We start from the raw sequence: 27,727 nt of genomic DNA on the forward strand, positions 1-27,727 counted from the left end.
ACAAGGGCAGGAAAAAAAGAACAAAAATAGGGAACTGCTAATCTCTCTCTTTTTCCAGTTCAGCTGGTTGTTGTGCAGCCAGCAGGTCATTTGGCTTCTTATAGTGCTGTCATAGCAAAGTGTTTTGGTTTTAAAAAAGGATTTTCAGCCTGTTGCAATGAATACACTAGTAATTTCATTGAGGCTGAAGCATGACTCTTTCTACATTTGTGCCATAATATTCAATTTGATATGCCTTTTCATGTATTTTTTTCAAATGGCTTTTTCAGGCAATAGAGATGTATTTCACCCTTTGAAAGGATGGACATAGAATGAAGGGCAGCATGTTTTTTGCTTTCTTAAGTAATCAACACTGTCAGAATTGACAATCTAATTATCTATATATATCCTTGCTACATTTATTAATAAATACGATAACATCTAGACTATATTAGACTAGATGCTAACATAGATAGTCCTTGACTTAACAACAGTTTGTTTAGTGTTCATTCAGTTATCATGGCACTGAAAACAGTGACTTATGACCAGTATTCATACTTACAACCATTATAGCATCCCCATGATCATGTGATCAAAATTCAGATGCTTAGCAATTGACTCATATTTATGATGGTTGCAATGTCCCAGGGTCACATGATCATCTTTTGCGACCTTCTGACAAGGCAAGTCAATGGGGAAGCCAGATTCACTTAACAGCACTTTGGGTAATTTAACAACCACAGTGATTCACTTAACAACTGTGACAAGAAAGGTCGTAAAATGGGTAAACACTTAAATGTTTCACATAAAAACATTTTGGGCTCAGTTATGATTATAAGTTGAGGACTACTTATATATTAAATATTACTACTGTGGTTGATTGATCTCTTTTTGTAGAGCTTGTTGCTGTCCACTGCAAATGTTTTTTTTAGTGGAAGCTAATTACCATAAAGCAGTTAGAAAGCACATAAAAAATGCAAGTAGAAAAATAGGGACCACTACGGTGGGAAGGTAACAGCGCTCCGTGCGCCTTTGGCGTCTAGTCATGCCGGCCACATGACCACGAAGACGTCCTCGGACAAGCGCTGGCTCTTCAGCTTTGAAATGGAGATGAGAACTGGCCCCTTGAGTTGGAAATGACTAGCACACATGTGCGGGGGAACCTTTACCTTTACTAATTACCAGAAATAGTTTTCTTATGCTGGAAATACTCATCAGAACTGAGAGAGAAGAAGCACAGCACAGGAAATGTGAGAAAGAAATATAATTTGTCCAACTGGCAAAGAAGCAGTGCAAAGAAACTGAACTTCTGAGTCCCAGGCTATTAGATAACTGTACCTTATCTGATGGTCAGTGGTATAGTGCTAAGAATAAAGTAGAGTAGAGTAGAGTAGAGTAGAGTAGAGTATAGAGTAGAATAGAATAGAATAAAATAGAATAGAAGAGAAGAGAAGAGAAGAGAAGAGAAGAGAAGAGAAGAGAAGAGAAGAGAAGAGAAGAGAAGAGAAGAGTTGGAAGGAACTTGGATGTCTTCTAGTCCAACCCCCTGCTTTGGCAGGAAACCCTATATCATTTCAGACAAATAGTTGTCCAATCTCTTCTTAAAAACCTCCATGTTGGAGCATTCACAACTTCTGGAGGCAAGTTCCACTAATTATTTTAACTGTCAGGAAATTTCTTCTTAGTTCTAGGTTGCTTCTCTCCTTGATTGGTTTCCATCCATTGCTTCTTGTCCTGCCCTTAGGTGCTTTGGAGAATAGCTTGACTCCCTCTTCTTTGTGGCAACTCCTGAGATATTAGAATATTGCTATCATGTCACCCCTAGTCCTTCTTTTCATTAAACTAAAAGGTAAAGGTTCCCCCGACTCTAGGGGCCGGTGCTCATCTCTGTTTCAAAGCCGAAGAGCCAGCGCTTGTCCAAGGACGTCTCCGTGGTCATGTGGCCGGCATGACTAGACGCCAAAGGCGCACAGAACGCTGTTACCTTCCCACCATAGTGGTCCCTATTTTTCTACTTGCATTTTTACATGCTTTCGAACTGCTAGGTTGGCAGAAGCTGGGACGAGTAACAGGCACTCACTCTGTTACGCGGCACTCGGGATTCGACCTGCCAAACTGCCGACCTTCTGATCGACAAGCTCAGCGTCCTAACCCACTGAGCCACCGCGTCCCTACTTCATTAAACTAGACATACCCAATTCCAGCAACTGTTCTTCATATGTTTTAGCCTCCAGTCCCCGTTCATCTTTGTTGGTCTTCTCTGTACTCTTTCTAGAGTCTCAACATCTTTTTTACATTGTGGTGACCAAAACTAGATGCAATATTCCAAGTGTGGCCTTACCAAGGCATTATAAAGTGGTATTAACACTTCACATAATCTTGATTCTATCCCTCTGTTAATGTATCCTAGAACTGTGTTGGCTTTTTTGGCAACTACAGCACACTACTGGCTCATATTTGAGTGATTGTCCACTTGGACATTGAGATCCCTCTCACAGTTACTACTATTGAGTGAGGTACCACCTATACTGTACCTGTGCATTTGGATTTTCTTGCCTAAATGTGGAACCTTACTTTTTTCACCATTGAATTTCATTTTGTTAGTGCCCACTGTTCAAGTCTGTCAAGATACTTCTATATCTTAAGCCTATCTTCTGGAGTGTTGGATATTCCTGCCAGCTTGGTATCATCTGCAAATTTGATGAGTTCCCCATCTATTCCCTCATCCAAATAATTGATGAAGACGTTGAAGAATACTGGCCCTAAAACAGAACCTTGGGATACCCTGCTGCATACTTCCCTCCAGTTATGAATCCATCTGGTGGTGATGCTGTCTAACCCATATTTTTCTGTCTTATCTAGTAGTAGGTTGGGGTCTACTTTATCAAATGCCTTACTGAAGTCCAACTAAATTATATTCACAGCATTCCTCTGGTCCACTAATTTTGTCACCTTTTCAAAGAATGCAATAAGATTTGTTTGGCATGATTTGTTTTTGACAAACTCATGTTAACTTTTGGAGCATGTCTTTGTTTTCAATATGCTATTTTTTAAATATGCTATTTTTACATAACAGCAATATCTTTAATATTCTTCATGCAAAGAAAGCTAAATATGATGCTCTTTAGATTCTTGTTTTGTTTTGGGTTTTTTTAAAAAATCAGTTGAATGAAAGTATCAGGAACATCAATAGCAATTTTTTTGAGAGGACAAAAGTCAGCCCTTATCTGAGAAAATGCTTCAGCCATTTTGTTATGCTTGCCCTGCTTTCTGTAAACTCATCCTGCCCCAATCATGTTCCCCTTCTCCCAAACAATAAATGGGAAGTTTTGGATAGACTGAATTAGGGAGTCTTTCCGGATAGTAACTCCTTCTCAGCCCTTTTGGTGTGGATAGGTGACAATTAATGCCATTTTCACTTTATTGTCAATTTTTACTGTTAAAGATTCTTTCTTTCTTTTTTTTAAACTACTAGAACTTGAAAAAGTTTCAAATATCCTGGTTTAGCCAGTTCATAAATTATCATAAATCCTGAGAAAAAGTGTTTCTTGTTTCTTTAACCCACTATTTAAATATTCTGCTACAGCAACCTGCAAGAAAACCCCCTATATCCTGCAATATGTAAAAAAGAATAGTAGGTTGAAAAGGAAATTACACCAGTGGAAAACCAAAGAAACCGTAATTATGTTCCATCAATTTGCAAATTGGATTTGTTTTAGAATTAGAAGTGAGATTGCTGTTTCAAGAATGAACTCATTGCCATTCAATACTTCAAATGAGCATAATGTGAAATAAAAGGCACACGGGAAGACTTTCCATAAATCTGTTATGAGATATAAATTCTTCAGCTGATTCTGTAGTTGTTTACAGTTCCTTTCTTTATATGAATCTTTTGTGGTAATCTCAAACTCTGGAAATCAGATAATTCATGTAAACTTCTGCTTTTTCTTCTCCTTTGGCTGGAGGCACAAACTGCAGTGATGCCAGACAACTGGAACCTAAGTAATAGCTGGTTTTTTTGAATACTGAGCAGCCTGATTCCAAAGTGCTTCTTTTCAAATTAACAATGCATTCTCCTTTCTTTCTATCTCATGATGCAAGTTTATTTAATATATATACTAATCTAAAAAATGTGAACAAAACACAATTCCCATTTGGTAGTCCAGATGTTGTCATGGCTATAGTACTTGTCATAAGCTCATCCATCTAAGTCAGAGGTCCCCAACCTTTGGGCACCAGGGACTGGTTACATGGAGGGTGTATGGTTTTGTGTGCTGCCTGCATCCCGGAGATGGGGCTTTGCTTGTTTGTGTGGCCCAGTTGCTGGCATGCTGCAGCCCGGTACCAGTCCATGGACCAGGGGGTGGGGCCCCCTGATCTAAGTGATAATAACCACATGAGTGAGCATGGACTTAGAAAAATCAATGCTACAGAAAATCCATCATTAAAAAACAGCTTGATTTTGCCAAGCTTTACCTGAATATTATAGAATGATTAATAGAAATCTTTGTTAAATAGAATATATCCAACATTTGATAAGCAACTTGAGAGTGAATTTCATAGCAGAGGGACCTCCTGTCATTAGTAGCCTGAAAAGTCAGGCCTCAATTGTCCTTGAGCATTGTGCTGAAATTTCCTGTAATCTCTATTGTTTCTGTCTGGTTAAAGTATTGTAATATCATGTCATTTAATTTCTTGAGATCATCAATACTTCTCCTTTGTAGTATTATTTTTCTTGAAACTTCATCCATCTTCTCTCCAGTGTGTACTGTTACAAAAAAAAAGAAACAAAGAGAAAGAAATGATTATGTTTAAACAAATCTTACTGTGTCAAACTCCATGATTATTGTTACAAAGCTATTAAATCCCATTTTAAACACAAGTCTAAGTGTAATTGAAATGCAATATATAATGTTTTATAACAAGTTGCTCTGTTGCTAGTATACTGTATGTTCAGTGGCAATCATGCTAACTTAGCATAGTTAAAATCCTAACTACAGAATGTTGGGCAAATGGCCCAACATTCACTACTTTCCATCAGTCCATAGTAAAATATAAAGGATAGATTGAGACAGTATGGCTTCTCAACTCAGTATCTGAAGAAATGTAATGGCATAGCTTTTTTCAGTTTATCTAGTTTTTAACACAAGACATATGCTGATATAATCCAGAAACCATTATAATTTCTCAGCTACTTTACTGTAAACTCTGTGCTGAAGGCTGCCATCGAAGACCCTTCACAAGCTGGAATTAGTCCAAAATTAGTCCAACTGCTGGAACTCTAGTTGGAATTAGAAAAATAGGAAGCATCACACCATTTTTATTTCAATTATATATGAATCTTTTTCTAGGTGCAATTCAAGATAATTCATATGACTGAAAGCTGTAAGCAGCTTGGGATCAAAGAACCAAATTGACTATCAGCTTCATCATAAATGTTCCCATTTATTAAGATGTGTTAGAGAGTTATGGTTGCTGCTTCTCTCTTTTAGAGAAGTACTGCTTCTTCCTGAAACCAAACCAGCATCCACATGGAACTGGGATTTTCCTACAAAAAAAAAATTCCTATAGAATTCTGTACTATTCAAGGTTTGGTCAATAATTCATTATAGCTTTCAAATGTAATGATAAGCTAGTTTAACAAGCTCCTAATCTTTCATGTCTTTTAAATTGTTTTAAATTATTGTAACTGCTTGAATATTTTTTGTTAAACACTTTAAATGACTTATGGTAGAAAATCAGGATTTTTTTAAAAAAACACAAAAATTAATAAATAAATAAAACAATACCAGAAGGAAGGTTAATAAAGTTATTGTATATTACCACGATTCTATCACTCCAACTGTAAAACAAGTCAATGCTGAGTCAGTAAAAGACTTTAAATTTCTGTTGCTCTAAAGCTCCTGAATATACAACCACTGTTAAAGGGCTTTCATACAATCAGCATACAATATGCATTCATTTGTTCATATTTTGTTTATGAAGAGAACATGCTATAAAGCATAAAACATGATATTAACATCTAGCTTAGTCATCCATTACAATCAATATCCTAAAAATTAAGGTGTATTTACTTACCTATTAAGATTATTACAAAGGAAACAAGTGCCAGGCTGACAATTAAAATTATGATTAATGTGACAAAGTAGCAGCTTTGACATCTTACGCCCCTTTGCATTATTGGACACTCATTACTATATATGTTGTCTTCGCAGACCACTATGAAAAAAAATCTAAGATAAAATCTTATAATGAACATTAAGAATAAATATTATAAATTGTTTTAATTCCATGGAATAAATAAATCATATTTGTTGATCTTAATCCAATTATTCCCCTTACAAGAATATCAGCCAAATAAACTAAATTACATCTTGTAACATTTTATAAATATTAAAATTCTACACCAGAACTTGTTTATTTCACAATTAATTATATAAAATACATAGAGACAGAAAATGTTTGCCACTATTGCAGATAGAAAATGTGTCTTTAAAAACATGGTCATAGGTTAACAATAATAGCCTTGTACACAGAAAAAACTAATAGAAAAAATAATCTGCCCCATAACAAATTTACAGCTAATATAAGCACTCTCTCTCTCCCTCACTCCCTCCCCCCCGTCAGAATCCATTTATATTTCATTTTTAACTCTCTTTTCTGTGCAAACCCAAATCTCCCCCCCACACACACCTTGGATTCTGTGATTCCCAAGGAGGAGAGGGAAGAAACATGCGGGTTTATTGCTTTCACTTCCTTTCCTTAGATGTAACTTTTTGTTTATTTTGCCTGCCTGTTATCCATCACAATAAGGTCAATGAGAGGCATTTTCCCTCTCATCTTACAGGGAACTAAGAAAGGGGCTGGGGGAAAAAACCCTCCAGAATCTGGTTTGTTTCTCCAGATGGAATGTGAAAGGGTGGGATTGATTCTGCTATGAATGGACTGATGTTTCTCCTTTTCTCACGAGGGGCTTACCACCTGGAACATGGCTGATCCGGAACTGACCAAATGAACTGTGGGGTGGAGCTTGCTTGGGGACATTTAAAAATATTGAGCTGTGAAGGGATTTCTCAGATCCTGCCTATTATACCCTTTATCTTCTATATCTTAATAAAAGTTCCTGCTTGGATAACCTTGTCTCCAAGAGTGTTTCTTTCTTAAGATGTGGATTGAAGTGGGTTCTGACATTAGACAGGATCTGCATTCAGAGTCAACCTGGAAGGAAGAAACTTACTAGGGGACTTTGCAAAAAATAAAATGTCCAACGATGAGGCAGGGAAGGAGGGAAGCCCCATGGAAAGGGAACTTTCCCCCTGACTGACATCAACTATTGGAAGCAGAAGCAGCATATTCCTCTGGGGAAGAGGTGGTGGAGACGCGTGACTGCAAACCCCGGTGATTGATGGGTGTTGGAAGGAAAAGCGAGTGGGAAAAGGCATCGAGGAAAGTTACCCTGAGGCAGGGCGGCCATCAACCCAAATAGAAGCAAGAGATGGAGAGCTCCCTGCACGTCAGTGAAGAGGACGGGAGTTATGCACCACATGCAGACTGGATCCTCGAGAAAGCTATCGACCTGATGAAAAAAACCCTGGGCTCACTAAGGGAGGAGAAACCTGAGTCCCGCAGTCACACCAGCGCCTGGAGCTACAGATGAAGAAACAGTGGGGGAGATCTGGAACCTGTAGCACTGGGGGCGTCCGCTGAACCTGGAGCTACCACCTCAGCAGCATCCACCCTCCGCTGACCCACAGACGGGGATCAGGATGGGGGGCAATTCCACCAGTGGCGTAGGCACTGATCCATTCAAAGATTCCCACCTCTGAAAGTAAAATTCAAGGGGGAGCCACCACGCTTGGGGTTTTTCCTAACTCAAGTCCTCAGTTATATGGAAGAATATGAACAGGACATCCCCAGAGACAAAGCCCGCATCCACATTGTGCAATCTGCCCTGGACAGACCGGCTGCAGACTGGGTGGTGAACCTGCATGACTCCAATGCCCCAGAAATCAATGACTTCAACCGATTCATGTCATCCTTGAGGAGGCAATTTGAGGACCCTTTGGCTGATCATGAGGCCCGGGAGAGAATAAAAATGGTGAGGCAGGGCAGACGGTGGGTGGCTGAATATACACATGAATTCCAGGCCATTGCCAACAAGCTGAACTGGCCAGAAGACATCCTCCTTAGCCATTTCAAAGATGGGCTAAACTACGACCTGTATGATGCTTGCCTGCCTTGAGGAGACCCACACCACCTCGATGACTGGTACGTCCTGGCAGAGATAGACCTACTGAAGAGGCACTGCCGAGGGAAACCATGGGCCCGCCTGCCGCCTGAGCAAACACGCGAGCCAGAGAAACCACCAGCTACAGCTAAGAAATCAACGGGCTGATTCAAATGCTGATTCAAGGGCCACCGCACTGCAGAATGCCGCTCAAAAGCCCCTCAGCACAAATCAGACTCATTACCAGCCAGGAGATCAGGGAAGTCCCCAGCCAAACCAAAGGAACCCGCCATGTGGGGGATAGAGGCTGCAGAATCCAAAAGCACTGCAAAGGAATGGGAGAGAACTCCGGCCTACACCGCAGGGGTGGTGGACACCTCAGAGGACGGCTCGGAGGGTGAAACCCTGGTCAGTGGATCCATTCCACCCATCCTCAAGACAGTGACTATATTAGCTCCCTCCATGCCAGAAGCTGTCAAAGTGAAAGACTCAATAGATTCTGGCTGCACCCGCTGCCTCATTAGCCCGATGCTTGTGGGGAATTTGGGTATTTTGGTGAGGAGACTAAAGCAACCAATATCCTTTGGCCAGTTATTTAGGTCCATAGCAGGGGGGGTACCAGCTACCCTAGCCGCCTTACCAGTTCACCTGTCCCTGGGGACCCACAAGGAAGACATAACATTCGTAGTGGCCCCAGGCATAGAATACCTCTTGGTGCAAATTTGACAGCTGCCCACATATCTTTCTATGTCCTTTTTCATGGATGGCCACCAAAATTGCCTTTTAGTTAAGTGTAGGGTTTTTACAAATCCAAAATGTCCTGCTGATTTTGTATCATGAAACAGCTGCATGAAATTGATCCTCTGCGTGGCAGGTATGTATAGCTTCTCACCCACCCAGGGTAGTCCATCTTTAATTGTGCACATATGTCTATTTTTCTGGAACCATTCATCAGTTTCCAAAGACTTTCGGAATTCTATTCCAGTTTGGCTATCCACCCGCGGCTTCATTTTTGCTTGGGTCCTGGTGGTGACTGGTGCTGCCAGTTGTTGTTCGGGCATGAGTGGTTTAGAATCAGTAACCCGTGTGCTATTATATTGGGGCATGCGAGATAATGCATCCACCAAAAAATTCTTTTCCCCCCCCCCAGTAAATGTTTGAGAGTGAAACAGAATCAGTGAAAATGTTGGGACCAGCGGGCTTGCTTAGGAGTGAGTTTCCTGGGTGTTTTTAGTGCCTCCAAATTTTTGTGGTCTGTCCAGACCTGGAAGGGGATTTTATTTCATTCAAGGAACTGGCGCCATGTAAGTAATGACCATCGCACAGAATATGCCTCCTTTTCCCATATGGGCCAACGTCTCCGTGAGTTTCCTGGATGTATATGCACATGGTTGCAATGCCCCCTCATCATTTTCCTGTAATAATACAGCTCCCACCACCACATCATTTGTGTCTGCCTGTATTACAAAAGGTTTATCGGGATCTGGATGTCTCAGGACAGGTTTGGCAGAAAAATGCCTCTTTAGCCTCTCAAATGCTGCTTGACATTCCATTGTCCACTTCAGGGGCTGGCTGGGTTTCAATGGGGACCCCCCTTGTTTTCAACAGGTTTGTGAGCAGCAGGGCTATTTGGGCAAACAAAGGGATGAATTGGTGGTAGAAGTTTGCAAACCCTAGGAAGCTTTGCAATTGCTTCCATGTGTGGGGGGGTGCCCATTCTAATACTGCCCTGACTTTCGCAGGGTCGATTTCAATGCCCTGCAGGGATATGTGATACCCCAGGTAGTCTATTCTTTCCTGCTGGAATTCACATTTTGATAGTTTAGCATATAGGTGGGCGGCCTGCAACTTTTTCAGAACTGCTCTGACTAAGTTAATATGTTCCTCTTTGGTCTCAGTGAAGATAATTATGTCATCTAAGTAAACCGGGACCCCCTTATATAGGTGCTCTCTTAGCACATCATTAATTAATTGCATAAAAACTGTGGGGGGCCCTTGCAGTCCAAATGGCAGGACTTTGAACTGGTAGCAACCCATTAGGCAATTGAATGCAGTCTTCCATTCATCTCCTTCCCTAATCCTAATGTGGTAGTATGCTTCTCTTAGGTCTAATTTGGTAAAAATCCTTCCTTTTAATAGGTGGGATAGCATATCCTTCATTGGGGTAGGGGATACAGGTTACATTCACTAATTGTGTTAAGGGAGCGGTAATCGACACACAAGCGAAGCGAGCCATCCTTCTTCTCCCTGAACAGGACCAGGGCAGCCACTTTGGGTTTGGCAAGCTCAATAACCCCCCTTTCTAAGTTTTTATTTATGAATCTTTCCATCTCCACCGTTTCTTTTGGGCTGAAGGCATACATCCTGGGCTTCAGGAGTTTTGCCCCGGGTTTGAATTCTATAGCACAGTCTGTGGGCTGGTGAGGGGGAAGCTCATCTGTCCGTTCCTCACTGAAAGCTTCAGCAAGGTCCCTGTATTCTTCCGGTATTTCTGGTAACCCCTTCTCTTCCCCCACTGATGCTGTATCCTCTTTTCGGGTTAGGGCGGTGCTTTGGGGTTTTAAGTTCCTATGCGTAGAGCATAGTTGAGTTCTGCTGTCCTCCAATTTACCCAGGGATTCCATTTCTTTAAGCATTCCAGTCCTAAAATCATTGGGCATTCCATGCCTGGGGCCACTACAAACGTTATGTCTTCCTCATGAGTCTCCAGGAACAGGTGAATTGGTAAGGTGGCTAGGGTAGCTGGGACCCCCCACTGCTATTGACCCATCTAAATGGCCAAAGGAGATTGTTTGTTTTAGTCTCCTCATTGGGATGCACAAATTCCCCACTAGTGGGTGCAGCAAGATTCTATTAGGACTTTTACTTTGACAGCTTCGGGCATGGAGGAAGCTAATATAGTCACTGTCTTAAGGATGGGTGGAATGGATCCACTTACCAATGGTTCTCCCTCCGAGCTGTCTTCCGAGGTGTCCACTGCCCCTGTGCTGTAGGCCGGAATCCCCTCCCAATTCTTGGCACAGGATGGGGACTGAACAGCCTCTGTCCCCCTCATGGCAGGTTCTTTTGGGTTGCCTTGGGACTTCCCCGGTCTCCTGGAGGGTGATGTCTCTGATTTGCAATGAGGGGCTTTTGAGCAGCATTCTGCAGCGTGGTGGCCCTCTCTCCCACATTTGAAACAACCTGTTGATTTCTTAGCCATGCTTGCTTGTTTGCTCGGGCGGTGGGCGGCCCCATGGTTTTTCCCAGTGGTGCCTCTTTAGTAGGTCTATACCAGGACATACCAGTCATCGAGATGGTGTGCGTCTCCTCGAGGCAGGTAAGTGTCATACAGGTCATAGTTTAGTCCACCTTTGAAATGGCTGATGTCTTCCGGCCAGTTCAGCTTGCTGGCAATGGCTCGTAATTTTGGGTATATTCAGCCACCCGCCGTCTGCCCTGCCTCACTGTTTTGATTCTCTCCCGGGCCTTATGATCAGCCAAAGGATCCTCAAACTGCCTCCTCAAGGATGACATGAATCGGTTGAAATCGTTGAGTTCTGGGGTGTTGGAGTCATGCAGGTTCACCACCCAGTCTGCAGTCAGTCCGTCTAAGGCAGATTGCACGATACGGATGCGGGCTTTGTCACTGGGGATGTCTCATCCATATTCTTCCATATAGCTGAGGACTTCATTTTGGAAAAACCCCAAGCGTTGTGACTCTCCCCTGAATTTTGCTTCCAGGGGTGGTAGTCTTTGAATGGATCATTGTGCAGCAGGCAGTATTGCCCCTCATCCTGATGGTTCTGTGGAGGGCGGGTGCTGCTCAGGCGGCAGCTCCTGGTCCAGCGGACGGCCGCAGTGTTGCAGATTCTGGATCCCCTCACTGTCTCTCCAATTGTGGCCCCAGGCGCTGCTGCGGCTGCAGTATTCAGGTTTCTTCTCTCTTAGTGAGCTAAGGGTTTTCTTCATCAGGTCAATAGCTCTCTCTAGGTTCCACTCCACTGATGTGCAGGGAGCTGGCCATCTCTTGCCTTCATTTGGTTTGGTGACCGTCCCATCTCAGGGTCACTTTGTTCGATGCTTTTTCCCACTTGCTTTTCCTTCCAATGCCCATCAACCACTGTGGTTTGCAGTTGTGCGTCTCCTCCACCTCTTCCCCGGAGGAATATGATGCTTCAGCTTTCGATTGTTGATGGGGTTTCGTTCGGGGGGAAAACTCCCTTTCCATGGGGCTTTCCTCATCCCTTGCCTCGTCGTTAGACATTGTATTTTTTGCAAAGTCCCCCGGTAAGGTGTTTCCTTCCAGGTTGACTCTTAATGCAGATCCTGTCTAATGTCAGGACCCACCCCAATCCACATCTTAGGAAGGAAGGACTCTTGGAGACAGGATTGTCCAAATAGGAACTTTTACTAAAACATGGTTGACAATGAATAATCTAGAATAATCTGGAAACTGTGTTGCATATCGATACTTTTAAAGTATCTCTGAGTAAAAACCCCTCCTCTCAGTCCATTTGGTCAGTCCCGGATCAGTTAGGTTTCATGTGTCAAAACCCTTCATGGGAAAAGAGAAACTTCATGCATTTACAACGTTGCTTCCTCCCCTTCAAATTCCAAATCGGAGATACAAACCAGAATCCCCCCCCTCTTTCTTTGTTCTTCTCAGTTCAAAGGTTCTTTCCCTGGTCTTTGATGATAGCCCCCAGGCAGGCTGAATAAACAACCTTGCATCTAATGGATAAAAGGTAAAGGTAAAGGTTCCCCCTTACATGCGTGCTAGTCATTTCCAACCCTCGTTTCAAAGCTGAAAAGCCAGCACTTGTCCGAGGACATTTCCATGGTCATGTGGCCAGCATGACTAGATGCCAAAGGTGCACAGAACGCTGTTACCTTCCCACCGTAGTGGTCCCTATTTTTCTACTTGCATTATTATATGCTTTCAAACTGCTACTTTGGCAGAAGCTGGGACGAGTAACAGGTGCTCAATCTGTTGCACGGCACTCGGGATTCGACCCGCCAAACTGCCAATCTTCTGATCGACAAGCTCAGCATCCTAACCCACTGAGCCACCGCGTCCCTTATCTAAAGGATAGGGATGGCCAATTAACATCTTCTCTTCCCCTCTGTTGTGATTCAGGGTCAGCCTGTGGGTTCGGCAGTTGGGTCGGATGACTCAGAGGAGGAGGAGGGGGGTGTTGGAGAGGTTGCTGAGGGGGTTGGAGAGCTTGCTGATGAGAGCCCTCAGCCAGGCCCCTCCCACCTGGTCACGACGCAGACCCAGCTGTGTGAGCCTGACAGCGTGGATGAAGATGACCCACAGCTGGCCCTGTTCAAGGACGCCCGACGCAGGAGGCAGTCAATCAGGAGTAAACAGAGGAAGGCAATGGGGCACCTCGGAAGGAGGCAGAGAGAAGCCACGCCCTGAACTGTATAAAAGGGGAATGCGTGGTTTGCTGAAGGCAACCGTTTGAATAGTTCCTGTTTCATGGTTCGTGTTTGCTCTCTTTGCTCTGTTTATGTTTTTATGTTAATAAATTTGGCAGGCTTAGTTCCAGCCTCTTGCCTTCTTGTAAAAGGGGTTGTCCCTGCCTTATCTGCAGGACCAGTAGCAGGCTGGTACAGAACAGTTTGCCTTCAGCCTCCCACCCCTTACTATTATTATGGAGCAGCTACGTGCTGAGAATGCCCAGCTCGCCCAGCAACTCACTTTGTTGGCAGCTCAGGTGGCTCAATTGCAAGCTCAGGTCCATGCTGCACCCCCACCATCACCCCCACCCAGGAGAAAATGCCAAGTTGAGATGCCGGATAAATTTACTGGCAATCCAGAACTGTTTCCTGCTTTCCTGGGACAATGCCAGCTCTTTATCAGCATGAGAGCAGCTGATTTCCCCACTGACCGGGATAAGGTGGGGTTTGTGTTAAGCCTTCTTTTGGGTGATGCAGCTCGTTGGGGCATGCCTCTGCTGGCTCAACCTAGTCCATTGTTGGACAACTTTGTGGGGTTTTGTGATCATATGCATCTGATGTATGAGGACCCTATAAAGACGCAGACTGCTACTCGATGCCTGAAAGCTCTGAGGCAGGGTCAACGCCCCCTACAGGGCCATATCAGCGATTTTCCGCCTGGAATGAGGCTGCGCTTAGGATGGATTGTCAGAGGAGATGTTGGATGAGCTGGCCCGTGTGGATATTCCCTCAGACCTGAATGGGCTGATCCATCTCTGCCTGCGGATCGATGCTCGGTTGCAGCAGCGAAGGAGTCGCCGTGCCACCCCACAGACCCCTGCAGCCCCTGTTGTGCGTGAGACCCCAGGTCAAAGGGAGGAGCCAATGGAGCTGGGTGCTGCCAGGTCTCGTCTATCGGTGACTGAAATGAACAGATGACGATCGGAGGGGTTGTGTTTTTACTGCGGGGACCCTGCGCATTTGGCTGCTTTTTGCCCAAAGAAGTGACAGCGGGCATCAGTGACCGAGTCTGCCCTGAGAAAGTCCCCTAATTTTCTGTCGGGAAACGCCCCGAGCCCGATCTAGACGGTGTGATAGATCGGGCGTCCCAGAACAACACTGAGCGACGTCTTTCCGATGCTGCCTGTGGCCCTCCACAGCATCTGATATTGGAGGCACGTCTGATCCTTCCTGGCAAGCCAGAGGGGATTCCAGTCCATGCCTTAATTGACTCTGGGGCCACTACAAATTTTATGGACTCAGCATTTGTGGCCAAATGGGCTGTTCCCCAGTGCCCAGTGGATCCGCCCATGTTAGTGGAGACTATCGATGGTCGAGTGCTCCTGTCTGGGCCAATTACGGCTCTTCGTCAAAAAGAAGTCGGGTGAATTGCGGCTTTGCTGCGATTATAGGAAACTCAACGCTATCACGGTGCGCAATCGTTACCCTCTGCCCCTCATCCCCGAACTCTTGGACCGACTCCAGGAGGCTAAGATCTTCACAAAACTGGACCTGCGTGGAGCTTACAACCTCGTCAGGGTTCGGCCGGGTGATGAGTGGAAGACGGCATTTGGTACTCGTTACGGACATTTTGAGTACACGGTGATGCCGTTTGGCCTGACCAATGCCCCCGCCATATTTCAGCATTTTATGAACGACATTTTCCGGGATTTGTTGGATCAGTTTGTCGTGATCTACTTGGACGACATACTGATCTACTCCCCGTCGCGTGACGTGTACCATCAGCATCTCCATCAGGTCCTGCAGCGCCTCCGAGAACATCGGCTGTTTGCCAAGTTGGAGAAGTGCCAGTTCTACCGGGTGACCATCGATTTCCTGGGTCACCACATTTCTCCTGAGGGCATCGCCATGGAGCCGAGAAAGGTTGAGTCTTTGCAGAGTTGTCAACCCCTGCGTCGCGTGAAGGATGTTCAGCGACTTCTTGGGTTTGCCAAATATTACCGAGCTTTCATCCCTGGGTTTGCTGCCTTGACAGCCCCCCTCACCCGGCTCCTGCAGAAGAAGACTCGGTTCCAGTGGAATGCTCCAGAACAATGGGCTTTACAGACTTTGAAGGAAGCCTTCATGAAGGAGCCCATCTTGAAGCATCCTGACCCGCAACGGCCGTTTGTCGTGGAGGCAGATGCCTCCGACATTGCCATTGGGGCGGTGTTACTCCAGGCAACGACGCCCAGCGGTACCCTCTTCCCTTGCGCGTACCATTCACGAAAACTGAACCCTTCGGAGCGCAATTATACAATCTGGGAGAAGGAGCTGCTGGCCATCAAAGTGGCGTTCGAGGCCTGGAGGCATCATCTGGAGGGAGCGCGGCATCAAATCGAGGTCCAGACGGACCATAAGAATTTGGAAAGCCTGCAGACTCCTCAGAATTTGATCCAACGCCAGATCCGGTGGTCTCTTTTCTTTGCAAGGTTCGACTTCCAAGTTCGGTACATACCTAGCGGGCACAATCAAAGAGCGGATGCTCTGTCCAGGAAGCCCGAATATTCCCGAGTGGAAGACAAGCTTCTGCCCAGGACAGTGATCCCCGTCGAGTCTTTTGCTGCGGTGCGGGAGCCGGTTGATATACGGGCTCGGATCCAGGAGGCACAGCAGCAGGAGGTGTGGGTGGCTCAGCAGGAGGAGGTGGGGCCAGATTCTCCTTGGACAGTCGCGGATGGACTCTTGTATTATCGTGACCAGCTCTACGTTCCGGGAGGGCCACTCAGGGGACTCAGCCAGTGTCACGATAACCCGGCGGCGGGGCATTTTGGCCTGTTCAAGACTCTGAACCTGGTCTCCCGTACCTTCTGGTGGCCCCGAGTCCGACACGGCATCCAGTCCTATGTCACTTCCTGCATCCCATGCAGGCAGGCCAAGTCAGCAACAGGGGCCCAGTCTGGATTACTGCAGCCCTTGCCGACACCCAAAAGACCCTGGGGGGCTGTGTCCATGGACTTTCTGACGGATTTACCCCATCCTCTGGTTTTACGACAGTGTATGTGGTGGTGGACATGCTGACCAAGATGGTGCACTTCATCCCCTGTTGCGGCTTACCGTCAGCCTGCACCACTAGTCGTATGTTCATTCAGCAGGTGTTTCGGCTGCACGGCCTCCCTGATAGAGTCGTCTCTGATAGGGGGGCCCAGTTTACAGCCCGCTTCTGGCAGGAGTTGATGCATGCGTTGGATATCAAGATTTGCCTCTCGTCCGCGCATCATCCTCAAACTGACGGGGGAACCGAGAAGGTCATCGGTATCCTGGAACAATATCTGCGCTGCTACGTCAATCTGCAGCAAAACAATTGGGTGGACTATCTGGCCACAGCTGAGTTTGCATTTAAAAATTCGCAGCACACCTCCACACAGATGACACCGTTCTTGGCCAATGTGGGATATCACCCCCGGTTTTTCCCCCTTTCTCCCGTGGACTCACCGGAGCCGGCAGCGAATGACTTCATGGCAGAGTTACAGGCGATCCATCAATTGGTGTGACGTCAGTTAGAGAAGGCCAAGGCCGATTACAAAAGGTTTGCTGATCAGTCAAGACGGGATATGCCTCCACTATCGGTGGGAGATCGGGTCTGGTTGTCCACCAGGAACCTACCATCAACACAGCTGGTGAGAAAGTTAGATCACCGATATTTAGGACCGTTCCCAGTCGAGGCTGTCATCAATCCGGTCGCCTATCGCTTAACTCTGCCACGTTCCCTGCGCATGCACCCAGTCTTTCATCGGTCTCTGTTGGTCCCCGAGCAACCGGCCTGTCCACTCCACTGAGCGGAACCTCCCCCATCAGGACCTCGTGATGGAGACAGCACCCCCGAGTATGAGGTCGCCAGCATCAGGGACTCCCGTTGGCTGAAAGGTCATTTCCAGTACCTGATTGAATGGAAAGGTTACGGACCAGAGGACTTCACCTGGGAAGACGTGACCACTGTTCATGCCCCTGCCTTGGTGACCGCTTTTCATGAACAATTTCCATCCCAACCGCATCCGGATCGGCAGACCTGGGGGAAGGGCCCTGCGGTGCGGGATAGTGTTGTGATTCAGGGTCAGCCTGTGGGTTCGGCAGTTGGGTCGGATGACTCAGAGGAGGAGGAGGGGGGTGTTGGAGAGGTTGCTGAGGGGGTTGGAGAGCTTGCTGATGAGAGCCATCAGCCAGGCCCCTCCCACCTGGTTACGACGCAGACCCAGCTGTGTGAGCCTGACAGCGTGGATGAAGATGACTCACAGCTGGCCCTGTTCAAGGACGCCCGACGCAGGAGGCAGTCAATCAGGAGTAAACAGAGGAAGGCAATGGGGCACCTCGGAAGGAGGCAGAGAGAAGCCACGCCCTGAACTGTATAAAAGGGGAATGCATGGGAGGGCTGGTTTGCTGAAGGCAACCGTTTGAATAGTTCCTGTTTCATGGTTCGTGTTTGCTCTCTTTGCTCTGTTTATGTTTTTATGTTAATAAATTTGGCAGGCTTAGTTCCAGCCTCTTGCCTTCTTGTAAAAGGGGATGTCCCTGCCTTATCTGCAGGGCCGGTAGCAGGCTGGTACAGAACACCCTCCTTGGGAATGGCAGAATCCAGTAAGGGGTGAGATTTAGGTTTGCACAGATAGGGAGTTAGGAATGGAATATAAATGGATTCTGACACATAGAAGCTACATGGCCAGCTGCCAAATGTGTGCGATGGCTAAGAGGCTGCAAGGAAAGTTGCCCAGACTGTTACAACCAGTGGTGAACCCCTCAGCCCCCTGGAAAGAAATAGCAATGGACTTTATAGTGAAATTACCAGAAAGCAATGGGAACATTGTCATCTGGGGGGTTATGGATCTGTTTTCTAAAGAGGTACACTTTATCCCTTGCCAAAAGATTCCCACCACAAAAACCTTAGTGAAACTATTTGTGCATCACATTTACAGACTGCATGGGGCACCTCAACGCATCATATCTGATAGGGGAGTACAATTTACATCAAAGTTTTGGAAGGAATTTTTATCCCTCTTAGGAACTACTCAGGGACTAACATCTAGTCATCATCCTCAGGGGAACAGTCAATCAGAACATGGGAACTCTGTACTTGAGCAATACTTAAGATGTTTTATTAATTTCCAACAATCAAATTGGATGGATCTACTCCCTTTCACAGAAGTTGCTTACAATAACACAGTCCATTCCAGCACAGGCTATACTCCTTTTCAAATAGCCACCGGTCAAAGTTTCAACCCTATGCCAGAACTAAGCCCAACCGAACCGGAAATCCCATTGCTGGAAGAATGAATGGCACAATTGCAAAGCACCTGGCCAATCATTAGGAAAGCTTTAGACGAAGCTAGGCAAGCATACAAAGCACAGGCAGACAAGAAGAGAGTCGATCCCACACCATTCAGGGTAGGAGAGATGGTATAACTATCCACAAAATACCTAAAATCTCTACAGGCCTGCAAAAAACGTGGACCAAAATATATAGAACCTTTTCCAATTAAAAGAATCATAAACCCAGTAACAGTAGAATTAGAACTACCCAAAAATCTTAGGCAAATATATCCAATCTTTCACTGCAGTTTGCTAAAAAGGGAAACACAGTCACCCTTATGGCCAAAACCCACCACCCCCACCACCTCCAATCATGGTTGAAGGAGAACAACAATTCGAAGTAAAAGAAATCCTAGATTCTAAAAAGTATCATGGGCGAATTCAATATTTAGTAGCTTGGAACATTTTCCCTCCTCAGAAAATGAGTGGGTCAATAAACATCACATCAGAGCACTGAAGCTGCTCAGGAAGTTTCATACACAATACCCCTATAAGCCAGGCTAACAATTATAATTTTGTCTCCTCTACAAGTGGATCTCTCTCATCTTTAAGGGGAGCAGGATTTCAGAATCCATTTATATTTCATTTTTAACTCTCTTTTCTGTGGAAACCCAAATCTCACCCACCCCCCCTTGGATTCTGCCATTCCCAAGGAGGAGAGGGAAGAAACATGCGGGTTTATTGCTTTCACTTCCTTTCCTTAGATGTAACTTTTTGTTTATTTCGCCTGCCTGTTATCCATCACAATAAGGTCAATGAGAGGCATTTTCCCTCTTATCTTACGGGCAACTAAGAAAGGGGCTGGGGGAAAAAACCCTCCAAAATCTGGTTTGTTTCTCCAGATGGAATGTGAAGGGATGGGATTGATTCTGCTATGAATGGACTGATGTTTCTCCTTTTCCCACAAGGGGCTTACCACCTGGAACTTGGCTGATCTGTGACTGACCAAATTAACTGTGGGGTGGAGCTTGCTTGGGGACATTTAAAAATATCGATCTGTGAAGGGATTTATCAGATCCTGTCTATTATACCCTCTATCTTCTATATCTTAGTAAAAGTTCCTGCTTGGATAACCTTGTCTCCAAGAGTGTTTCTTTCTTAAAATGTGGATTGAAGTGGGTTTTGACACCCTCTCTCTCTCTTACTATTAAATGGCGGGTTCTTTGATGCAGGAATGAAGATGCGAAGCAGAGTACAGGGTAACTCATTGTTTATTCGTGCTGTGACTGTACTGGAGGAAATGGCTGCAACCATCTGCAATATATAGTCTAGCCCCTAAGCGGCAGCCAATAGGTTTGAATCAACCATTGCCACCTGGAGATAGCCAATTGCAGCACAGGAGACTTGTAGTCTGGATTGCTGGAGAGCCATTAGCTGCTCCAGCAACCCACGTGGTATTCCCTCAAAAAGCCCAGTACATAACACCCCTCCCCTCTTAGATCAGACCATAATAACACCAATTAGTCTCAACAATTGCCAAGACTCAATATCCAAACACACTAAAGTAAAAGTGATAATAATAATAAAAAAAAACAATGTGGACTACAATGTTGTTAAACAACATCTGAATGAATAGGCTACCAAAATGGCCCTTTTTAGACAGTTACATCATAGCACTAGTTTCTGTAGTCTAGTGGCAACAGGATTTACAACAATATATAGTTTTTTATTTTACAACGTAATCTGCAAGATATGAAGGAGGCTTGTGTGCCCTAGAGGAATGTCTCAGAGTTCCCATCACTTTGTGGTCTACCAGCTTACCCAGTGGGCTGGGTAGACTTGTGTCCCCTTGTGCTCCTGAGTCAAGGGGATTCAATGCACTCTGGCTGGCCTCTCCAGGTTGGCCCACCCCAGAGTCAGACTGTTCGGCAGAGTAGGCACAGCGGTTGCTGAAGTTCGGTTGGTTTGCTCCTTCAGGGGGTCCATGTTGCACTCCAGAGCTCCCCAGTTCTCCCTCTGGTTCCATCTCAGTTAAGAAGGAAAAGTCCTGGTAGTCCATGTTAGGGCTGGCTTAGCCACAAGTTTGAGGACCTTGGGAGGGACTTATGACACAGTCCTCGCTTAGTGGCCATTCTGGAAACCGTTTCCTGAGCTGATCAATGTGTCGTCTGACAACTCGCCCTCTCTCCAACCCCACTTCATAAGATAGGGGTCCGGATGCCTTGGTAATTTGACCAGGAACCCACAGATTTCCATGGCCATAATTCCTGGCCCAAACCCAATTGTCGAGAGGCTTCTGCTGCCACTCTGTCTGGATGCAACCTGTTCAGTTTAGTAATCAAACGCCTCCCCCAAAGTAGTTCTGCAGGACTTTTACCTGTGGCAGTGCAGGGTGTAGAATGCTGGCAGAGTAAAAAATCTGCCAATCTGTGATGCCAGTCACCTGTGACAATGCACTTGAGTGCCTCCTTTGTTGTCCTCACCATGCGTTCAGCTTGACCATTAGAAGATGGATGAAAAGGTGCAGACGTTGCATGTCTGATGAGATTAGCACTAAGGAAGGCCTGAAATTCAGCAGCAGTGAATTGGGCCCCATTGTCTGAAACTAAGACATCTGGCAACCCATGTGTGGCAAAGAGTTTTCCATCGATTGGTGCGACATCACTTAGAGAAGGCCAAGGCCGATTACAAAAGGTTTGCTGATCGGTCAAGACGGGATACGCCTCCACTATCGGTGGGAGATCGGATCTGGTTGTCCACCAGGAACCTACCGTCAACACGGCCGGTGAGAAAGTTAGATCACCAATATTTAGGACCGTTCCCAATCGAGGTTGTCATCAATCCGGTCACCTATCGCTTAACTCTGCCACGTTCCCTGCGCATGCACCCAGTCTTTCATCGGTCTCTGTTGGTCCCCGAGCAACCGGCCTGTCCACTCCGCCAAGCAGAACCTCCCCCATCAGGACTTCGTGATGGAGACAGCACCCCCGAGTACGAGGTCGCCAGCATCAGGGACTCCCGTTGGCTGAAAGGTCGTTTCCAGTACCTGATTGAATGGAAAGGTTACGGACCAGAGGACTTCACCTGGGAGGATGCGACCGCCGTTCATGCCCCTGCTTTGGTGTCCGTTTTTCATGAACAATTTCCATCCCGACCACATCCAGATCGGCAAACCTGGGGGAAGGGCCCTGCGGTGCGGGATATTGTTGTGATTCACGGTCAGCCTGTGGGTTCGGCAGTTGGGTCGGACGATTCAGAGGAGGAGGAGGGGGGTGTTGGAGAGGTTGCTGAGGGGGTTGGAGAGCTTGCTGATGAGAGCCCTCAGCCAGGCCCCTCCCACCTGGTTACGACGCAGACCCAGCTGTGTGAGCCTGACAGCGTGGATGAAGATGACCCACAGCTGGCCCTGTTCAAGGACGCCCGACGCAGGAGGCAGTCAATCAGGAGTAAACAGAGGAAGGCAATGGGGCACCTCGGAAGGAGGCAGAGAGAAGCCACACCCTGAACTGTTTAAAAGGGGAATGCGTGGGAGGGCTGGTTTGCTGAAGGCAACCGTTTGAATAGCTCCTGTTTCATGGTTCGTGTCTTGTTTTTGCTCTGTTTGCTTTTGTGTCCATAAATTTGGCAGGCTAAGTTCCAGCCTCTTGCCTTCTTGTAAAAGGGGTTGTCCCTGCCTTATCTGCAGGGCCGGTAGTAGGCTGGTACAGAACAGAACTGTAATGCGTGTAGCCAAGAGAAAAGCAAGGTAACCCCTGCAAACAGAACTAATGGTTTTAAGACCACTGTACCTTTAGAGGTAGTGTTTGCAGATATCATTGGCCCTATGAAACCAAGTTTTGGTGGAGCCTGCTATATCCTGAGTATCATGGATCATTATTCACGTTATGGTTTCTGTTACTTAATGAAAACCAAAGCAGAAACATTCCAGTATTTTGCAAACTGGCTGAAGTTTGCTGAAAGGAAAGTGAAACGTAAAGTTCTTTGCCTTATAACGGACAATGGTACTGGGTTTACCAATAAGCGTTTTGTAGCTCTGTTACAGAAGGCTGGCATTGAACATAGGCGTTCAGCCTCTTACAGACCGCAACACAATGCGTTTATCAAGCGACAAGGGCAAACGCTGCAGGCTATGGCTAGAACAATGTTGTCTGATTCTGGGTTACCCGAAAAACTTTGGCGAGAGGCGACAATGTATGCTAACCACATCTTAAACATTGTGGTTAATTCCACAACCGGTGAATTACCATATACACGCTGGCATGGTAGGAAACCTGATTTGGGTTACTTACACACATTTGGAGTCCCAGCATGGGTTCATATTCCATCGCCACTGAGGCGAAAGGGACAACATAGAGCAAAGAAAATGTTTTTTGTTGGCTATGAGTCCAACCATAGGTCATTTAGGTTTTGGGAACAAGGTACCACTAGTGTGTACTGTAGTGCTAGTGCTAGGTTTCTAGAACACGTTGGTTGGAGCAAACTGGAGCAGGAAAGTGTTGGTTTTGATCCTATCATTTTTAGTGATACCCCTGATACTGAAAAAAGAAGTGAGGATAAACCTTCTGTAACCGTTAAAGAGGAGGAATCGATAGGGGAGGTAGAGGAGGTAGAAGAAGAGAGTCCAACACCAAGTCCTGTACTGCCTAGACGCTCGACTCGTGATAGGCGTCCACCTGATAGATACAAGGCTAGTATTGTGTGTCAGGTGAATATTAAGCCTTCTAACTTTGATGAGATTAAACTGTATCCTGCAAAGGATCAGAGTGCATGGAAGGCAGCAATGGATAAAGAGTTAAAATCCTTGCAGGATCTAGATGTATATGAAAATGTTACACTTCCACCAGGACAGCGTGCAATTGGTTGCAAGTGGGTCTACAAACTGAAGAGGGGTGTAGATGGGACTGTTACCCATAAGGCACGTTTAGTTGCTCAAGGATTTGCTCAGTCAGACAAGGACTATGATGAAGTGTTTGCACCTAGTCTGAGACCTACTACGTTGAGAGCAGCATTAGTTTGGGCAGCTAAGAATTGGTACAAAATGAACCATGTAGATGTAGAAACAGCATACTGTATCTGCATGCGCCTTTACAACACACTATCTATATAACAAAACCACTAGGTGTAAAAACAGACCGGAAAACTGATTGTTGGAAACTAAAGAAGAGTCTTTATGGCTTGAAACAATCAGGATATGAATGGAACAAGTGTATTGTAAATGGGTTAGCTGCAATGGGCTTTGTTGCCAGCATCGCAGATCCATGTTTGTTTAAGAAGGAAGATAATGGTGTAATTTCTTTGTTGTTGCTGTTTACTGATGACATAGCAATTATTACTAAGACTGAACAGGATGCAACTAACATTGTTTCTCAACTGCAAAAGAAGTTCAGGATTAGAAATCTAGGTGAGATCAATCACTATTTGGGTATGGATATTGTAAAGACCAATAAAGGTTACAAGATATCGCAAGCTGGAAAAATAAGCCAACTGCTGAAGCGATACAACATGGAACTCTGTAAGCCTGCAAAGACTCCAATGACACAGGATTTTAAACATGCTAATATAAAAAAAGGGATGCGGTGGCTCAGTGGGTTAGGACACTGAGCTTGTCAATCAGAAGGTCGGCAGTTTGGCGGGTCGAATCCCGAGTGCCACGTAACAGAGTGAGCGCCTGTTACTCGTCCCAGCTTCTGCCAACCTAGCAGTTCGAAAGCACGTAAAAATGCAAGTAGAAAAATAGGGACCACTACAGTGGGAAGGTAACAGCGTTCTGTGCGCCTTTGGCGTCTAGTCATGCCGGCCACATGACCACAGAGACATCCTCGGACAAGTGCTGTCTCTTCAGCTTTGAAACGGAGATGAACACCAGCCCCTAGAGTCGGAAATGACTAGCACGCATGTGCGGGGGAACCTTTACCTTTACCTTTAATATAAAAAATCCTGCATTTGACAAAACTGTGTATCAGTCTTTGATTGGTAGTCTTTCATATCTAGGTAATTGGTCTAGGCCAGATATTTCGTATAGCGTTAACCAATTAGCTAGATATAATGCCGAACCTACTGTTAGGCACTGGCAGGCAGTGAAGCGGGTATTAAGATATCTAAAACAAACAATACATTACTCGTTATATTTAGAACCTAATCGTGATCTGGTTTTAACTGCTTATGCGGATGCGAGTTTTGCTACTGATGTAACTACTTGGAAATCTACATCAGGTTTGGTGATAATGTTAGTTAATTCACTAATAGGATGGAAATCCATTAGGCAGAAACATATCAGTCTGTCCACAATGGAAGCTGAATTTTCCTGTTTGTCTGTTTTGTGTACTGAACTACTATGTTATAAACAAGTATCAATGGATATAAATAAATAAATAAATAATAAATAAACCTTTATTGTCAAAGTACAACATGTGTACATTGAGATTAGCTGAGCCTCCCCCCGTGCTCTCTCCCCCCAACACACAGTGACAACAAACCCTCCATCCTACCACACCATGTGAACCAACTACACCACACACCGGCCTCCCAAGTCAATTCTGCATAGGTTCACAGAGATTATGTCCCATTTAAAAGCCTAACAGCTCACGGATAAAAGCTATTTTTCAGCCTGTTGGTACGGCTGGCTATATTCCTATATCTCCTACCGGATGGTAGGAGAGTAAAGAGATACCGTCCAGGGTGTGAGTCATCCCTGAGAATCTTCTTCACTCTTCCAAGGCAATGAGCCCTGGCGATGTCATCCAGTGGTGTCAGGGAACAGCCCACAATGTCTTGTGCTGTGCTCACTACCCTCTGTAATACTTTCCTGTCCGTGGCTGTCAGACCAGCATACCAAACCACAATACCATACGAGAGGACGCTCTCTATAGTAGACCGGTAAAAGAGGGTCATTAGCCGTTGTTCTACCCTGTTCTTCCGCAAGACCCTAAGAAAGTGAAGCCTCTGTTGGGCCTTTCTAGCCACCTGGGTTATGTTAACTTTCCAGGTCAGATCTTCACAGAAGTAGACTCCCAGAAATTTAAAGGAGGAAACTCTCTCTACACAGTCCTCCCCAATGTAAAGTGGGGCAGGTTCCTCCTTTTTTCTCCGGAAGTCTAACACCATCTCTTTCGTCTTGCCAATGTTTAGGTGCAAGTTGTTGTTACTACACCATATGGATAGTTTTTGTACCTCCGCCCTATATGCTGTCTCATCCCCACCTGTAATAAGATCCACCACAGTTGTATCATCTGCGAACTTGATATGGGACTAACTATAGAAAATCCATTTCTTATTTATGAAGATAATCAATCTGCAATTAAGATGGCAATGAACGCAGCCATCAGAACACGGTCTAAGCATACTGACCTACGATACTTAAACATCAGACAGTGTATACAAGATAAACTAATATGGTTGGAATACTGTGCAACCGATGATAACATTGCAGATCATTTTACTAAAGCTCAGGGTGCAGTTAAGCACAAAGCTTGTTGTGAAAATTATGGCCTAAGGTTGTAAAAATCAATATATTGTCCTACCCAAAGGGGAGAATGTTAGGTATATGTCTGTAGCCTAACTGGTTGGGTTGGCAATATATATGAACTACGATTGTATCATTGTTATAGAACTGTAACGTATCACTTTAACTATGTAATGTATTGCATTATAACTTCTAATGATTGGCCAGCGTTGTGTCCTACGGCCATAAGAGGGAGCTAGAGACATAGCTTCTCTCTCTCTGTTACGTTCACTCTCACTTGCTGTTACTTGCTGTTTATCGTGGTTTGTGGGTTTGCTACTGTTTTGCTAAACCTGTAGAACTGTGTTTGACTTACGGACTGGTAAGAAGACTCTGTATCAGATAATCCTTGGACTGTTGTTATCTGCTATCTTTTTTCATTACCCGTGTATGACCTGGACTGTTTTTTCCCTGGACTGTGCTATTGTCTTATCCCACAAGTAAAACTTTTTTGTACACACCTCAGTGTATCTGTGTGGTTGCTGTGTAAACTTAACTACTATCAGTATCCTCTTTTTTGTGCAAGCTCTCTTTCACTCAAGAGTTGCTCTGCTCATCCTTGTCAGCTTTATTTAGTGTGCATTTATAGTCAGCACAAATGCGAATTTCCCATTGGCTTTAAGTGGAGTGACTATAGGAGTTTCCCACTCCCCACCATCAACAGGCTGTAACATGCCCTGTTCTACCAGCTTATCAATTTTGGAATCAATTTTATGTTTTAAGGCAAAGGGGACCCTATGAGGCTTAACCCTGATTGGAACTATGTTGGGATCTAGCTTAAATGAGATAGGCAGGCCTGTGTATGTTCCAAGGGTTGAATCAAAAATATCCTCATATTCCTCACACACTGACGCAAGGTCTGCAGTTTGTGTCCAGTTTATGCTAGTAATCTGAATACCTAAGGCATCAAATCAATCGAGTCCAATAAGACTCGTTCTCTGGCCCCCTACTACTATTACATCCAGGTGCCCTAAAAACCCTTTAAACTTTACCAAAAAAAGTGGCTTCTCCCTTAACTTTAACGTGGGCATTTTGAAAATCTGTTAGGATAAATATGATGGTCATTCCTCCAGGTGTTTCACCTCGAATTCTTGCAATTTTCCGAACTTCGGCATTCTTTCTTTCTGGTTCCTGCATTCTTCCGGATCCTGCTTCCAGGCTCAGGGAATGAGTCCACTGAGCATGAGGTCGCTAGTGTAGCTTGCTAGCTGACCTTGAGAGAGGGTGGGGGAAATGCCTCTTCCCTCTGGCGTGTGCTGCCTTTCCCTCGTAGACTTCAGCTCTTTATTCAGTGAAGCAGGATCCCACCCTCATCGCCACTGTTAAATAGTGGGTTCTTTGACTCAGGA

General features: G+C 45.3%; 1 protein-coding gene across 1 annotated transcript in view; it reads right to left on the bottom strand.

Annotated features, from left to right (window-relative positions):
• Positions 1 to 4,137: 4,137 nt before the first annotated feature.
• Positions 4,138 to 27,727, bottom strand: part of LSMEM1 (leucine rich single-pass membrane protein 1) — a 55,804-nt gene continuing 32,214 nt past the window's right edge. Inside the window, exons 3-4 of the mRNA XM_081331111.1 lie at positions 6,058 to 6,198; positions 4,138 to 4,747 (exon numbers count right to left, since the gene is read on the bottom strand). Coding sequence (XP_081187237.1) covers positions 4,584 to 4,747; positions 6,058 to 6,198 — 305 coding nt within the window. The 3' untranslated portion in view covers positions 4,138 to 4,583. The remainder of the gene's footprint in view (positions 4,748 to 6,057; positions 6,199 to 27,727) is intronic.

Source organism: Vipera berus, assembly GCF_964194415.1.
Source record: "Vipera berus genome assembly, chromosome: 6".
NCBI lineage: Eukaryota > Metazoa > Chordata > Lepidosauria > Squamata > Viperidae > Vipera > Vipera berus.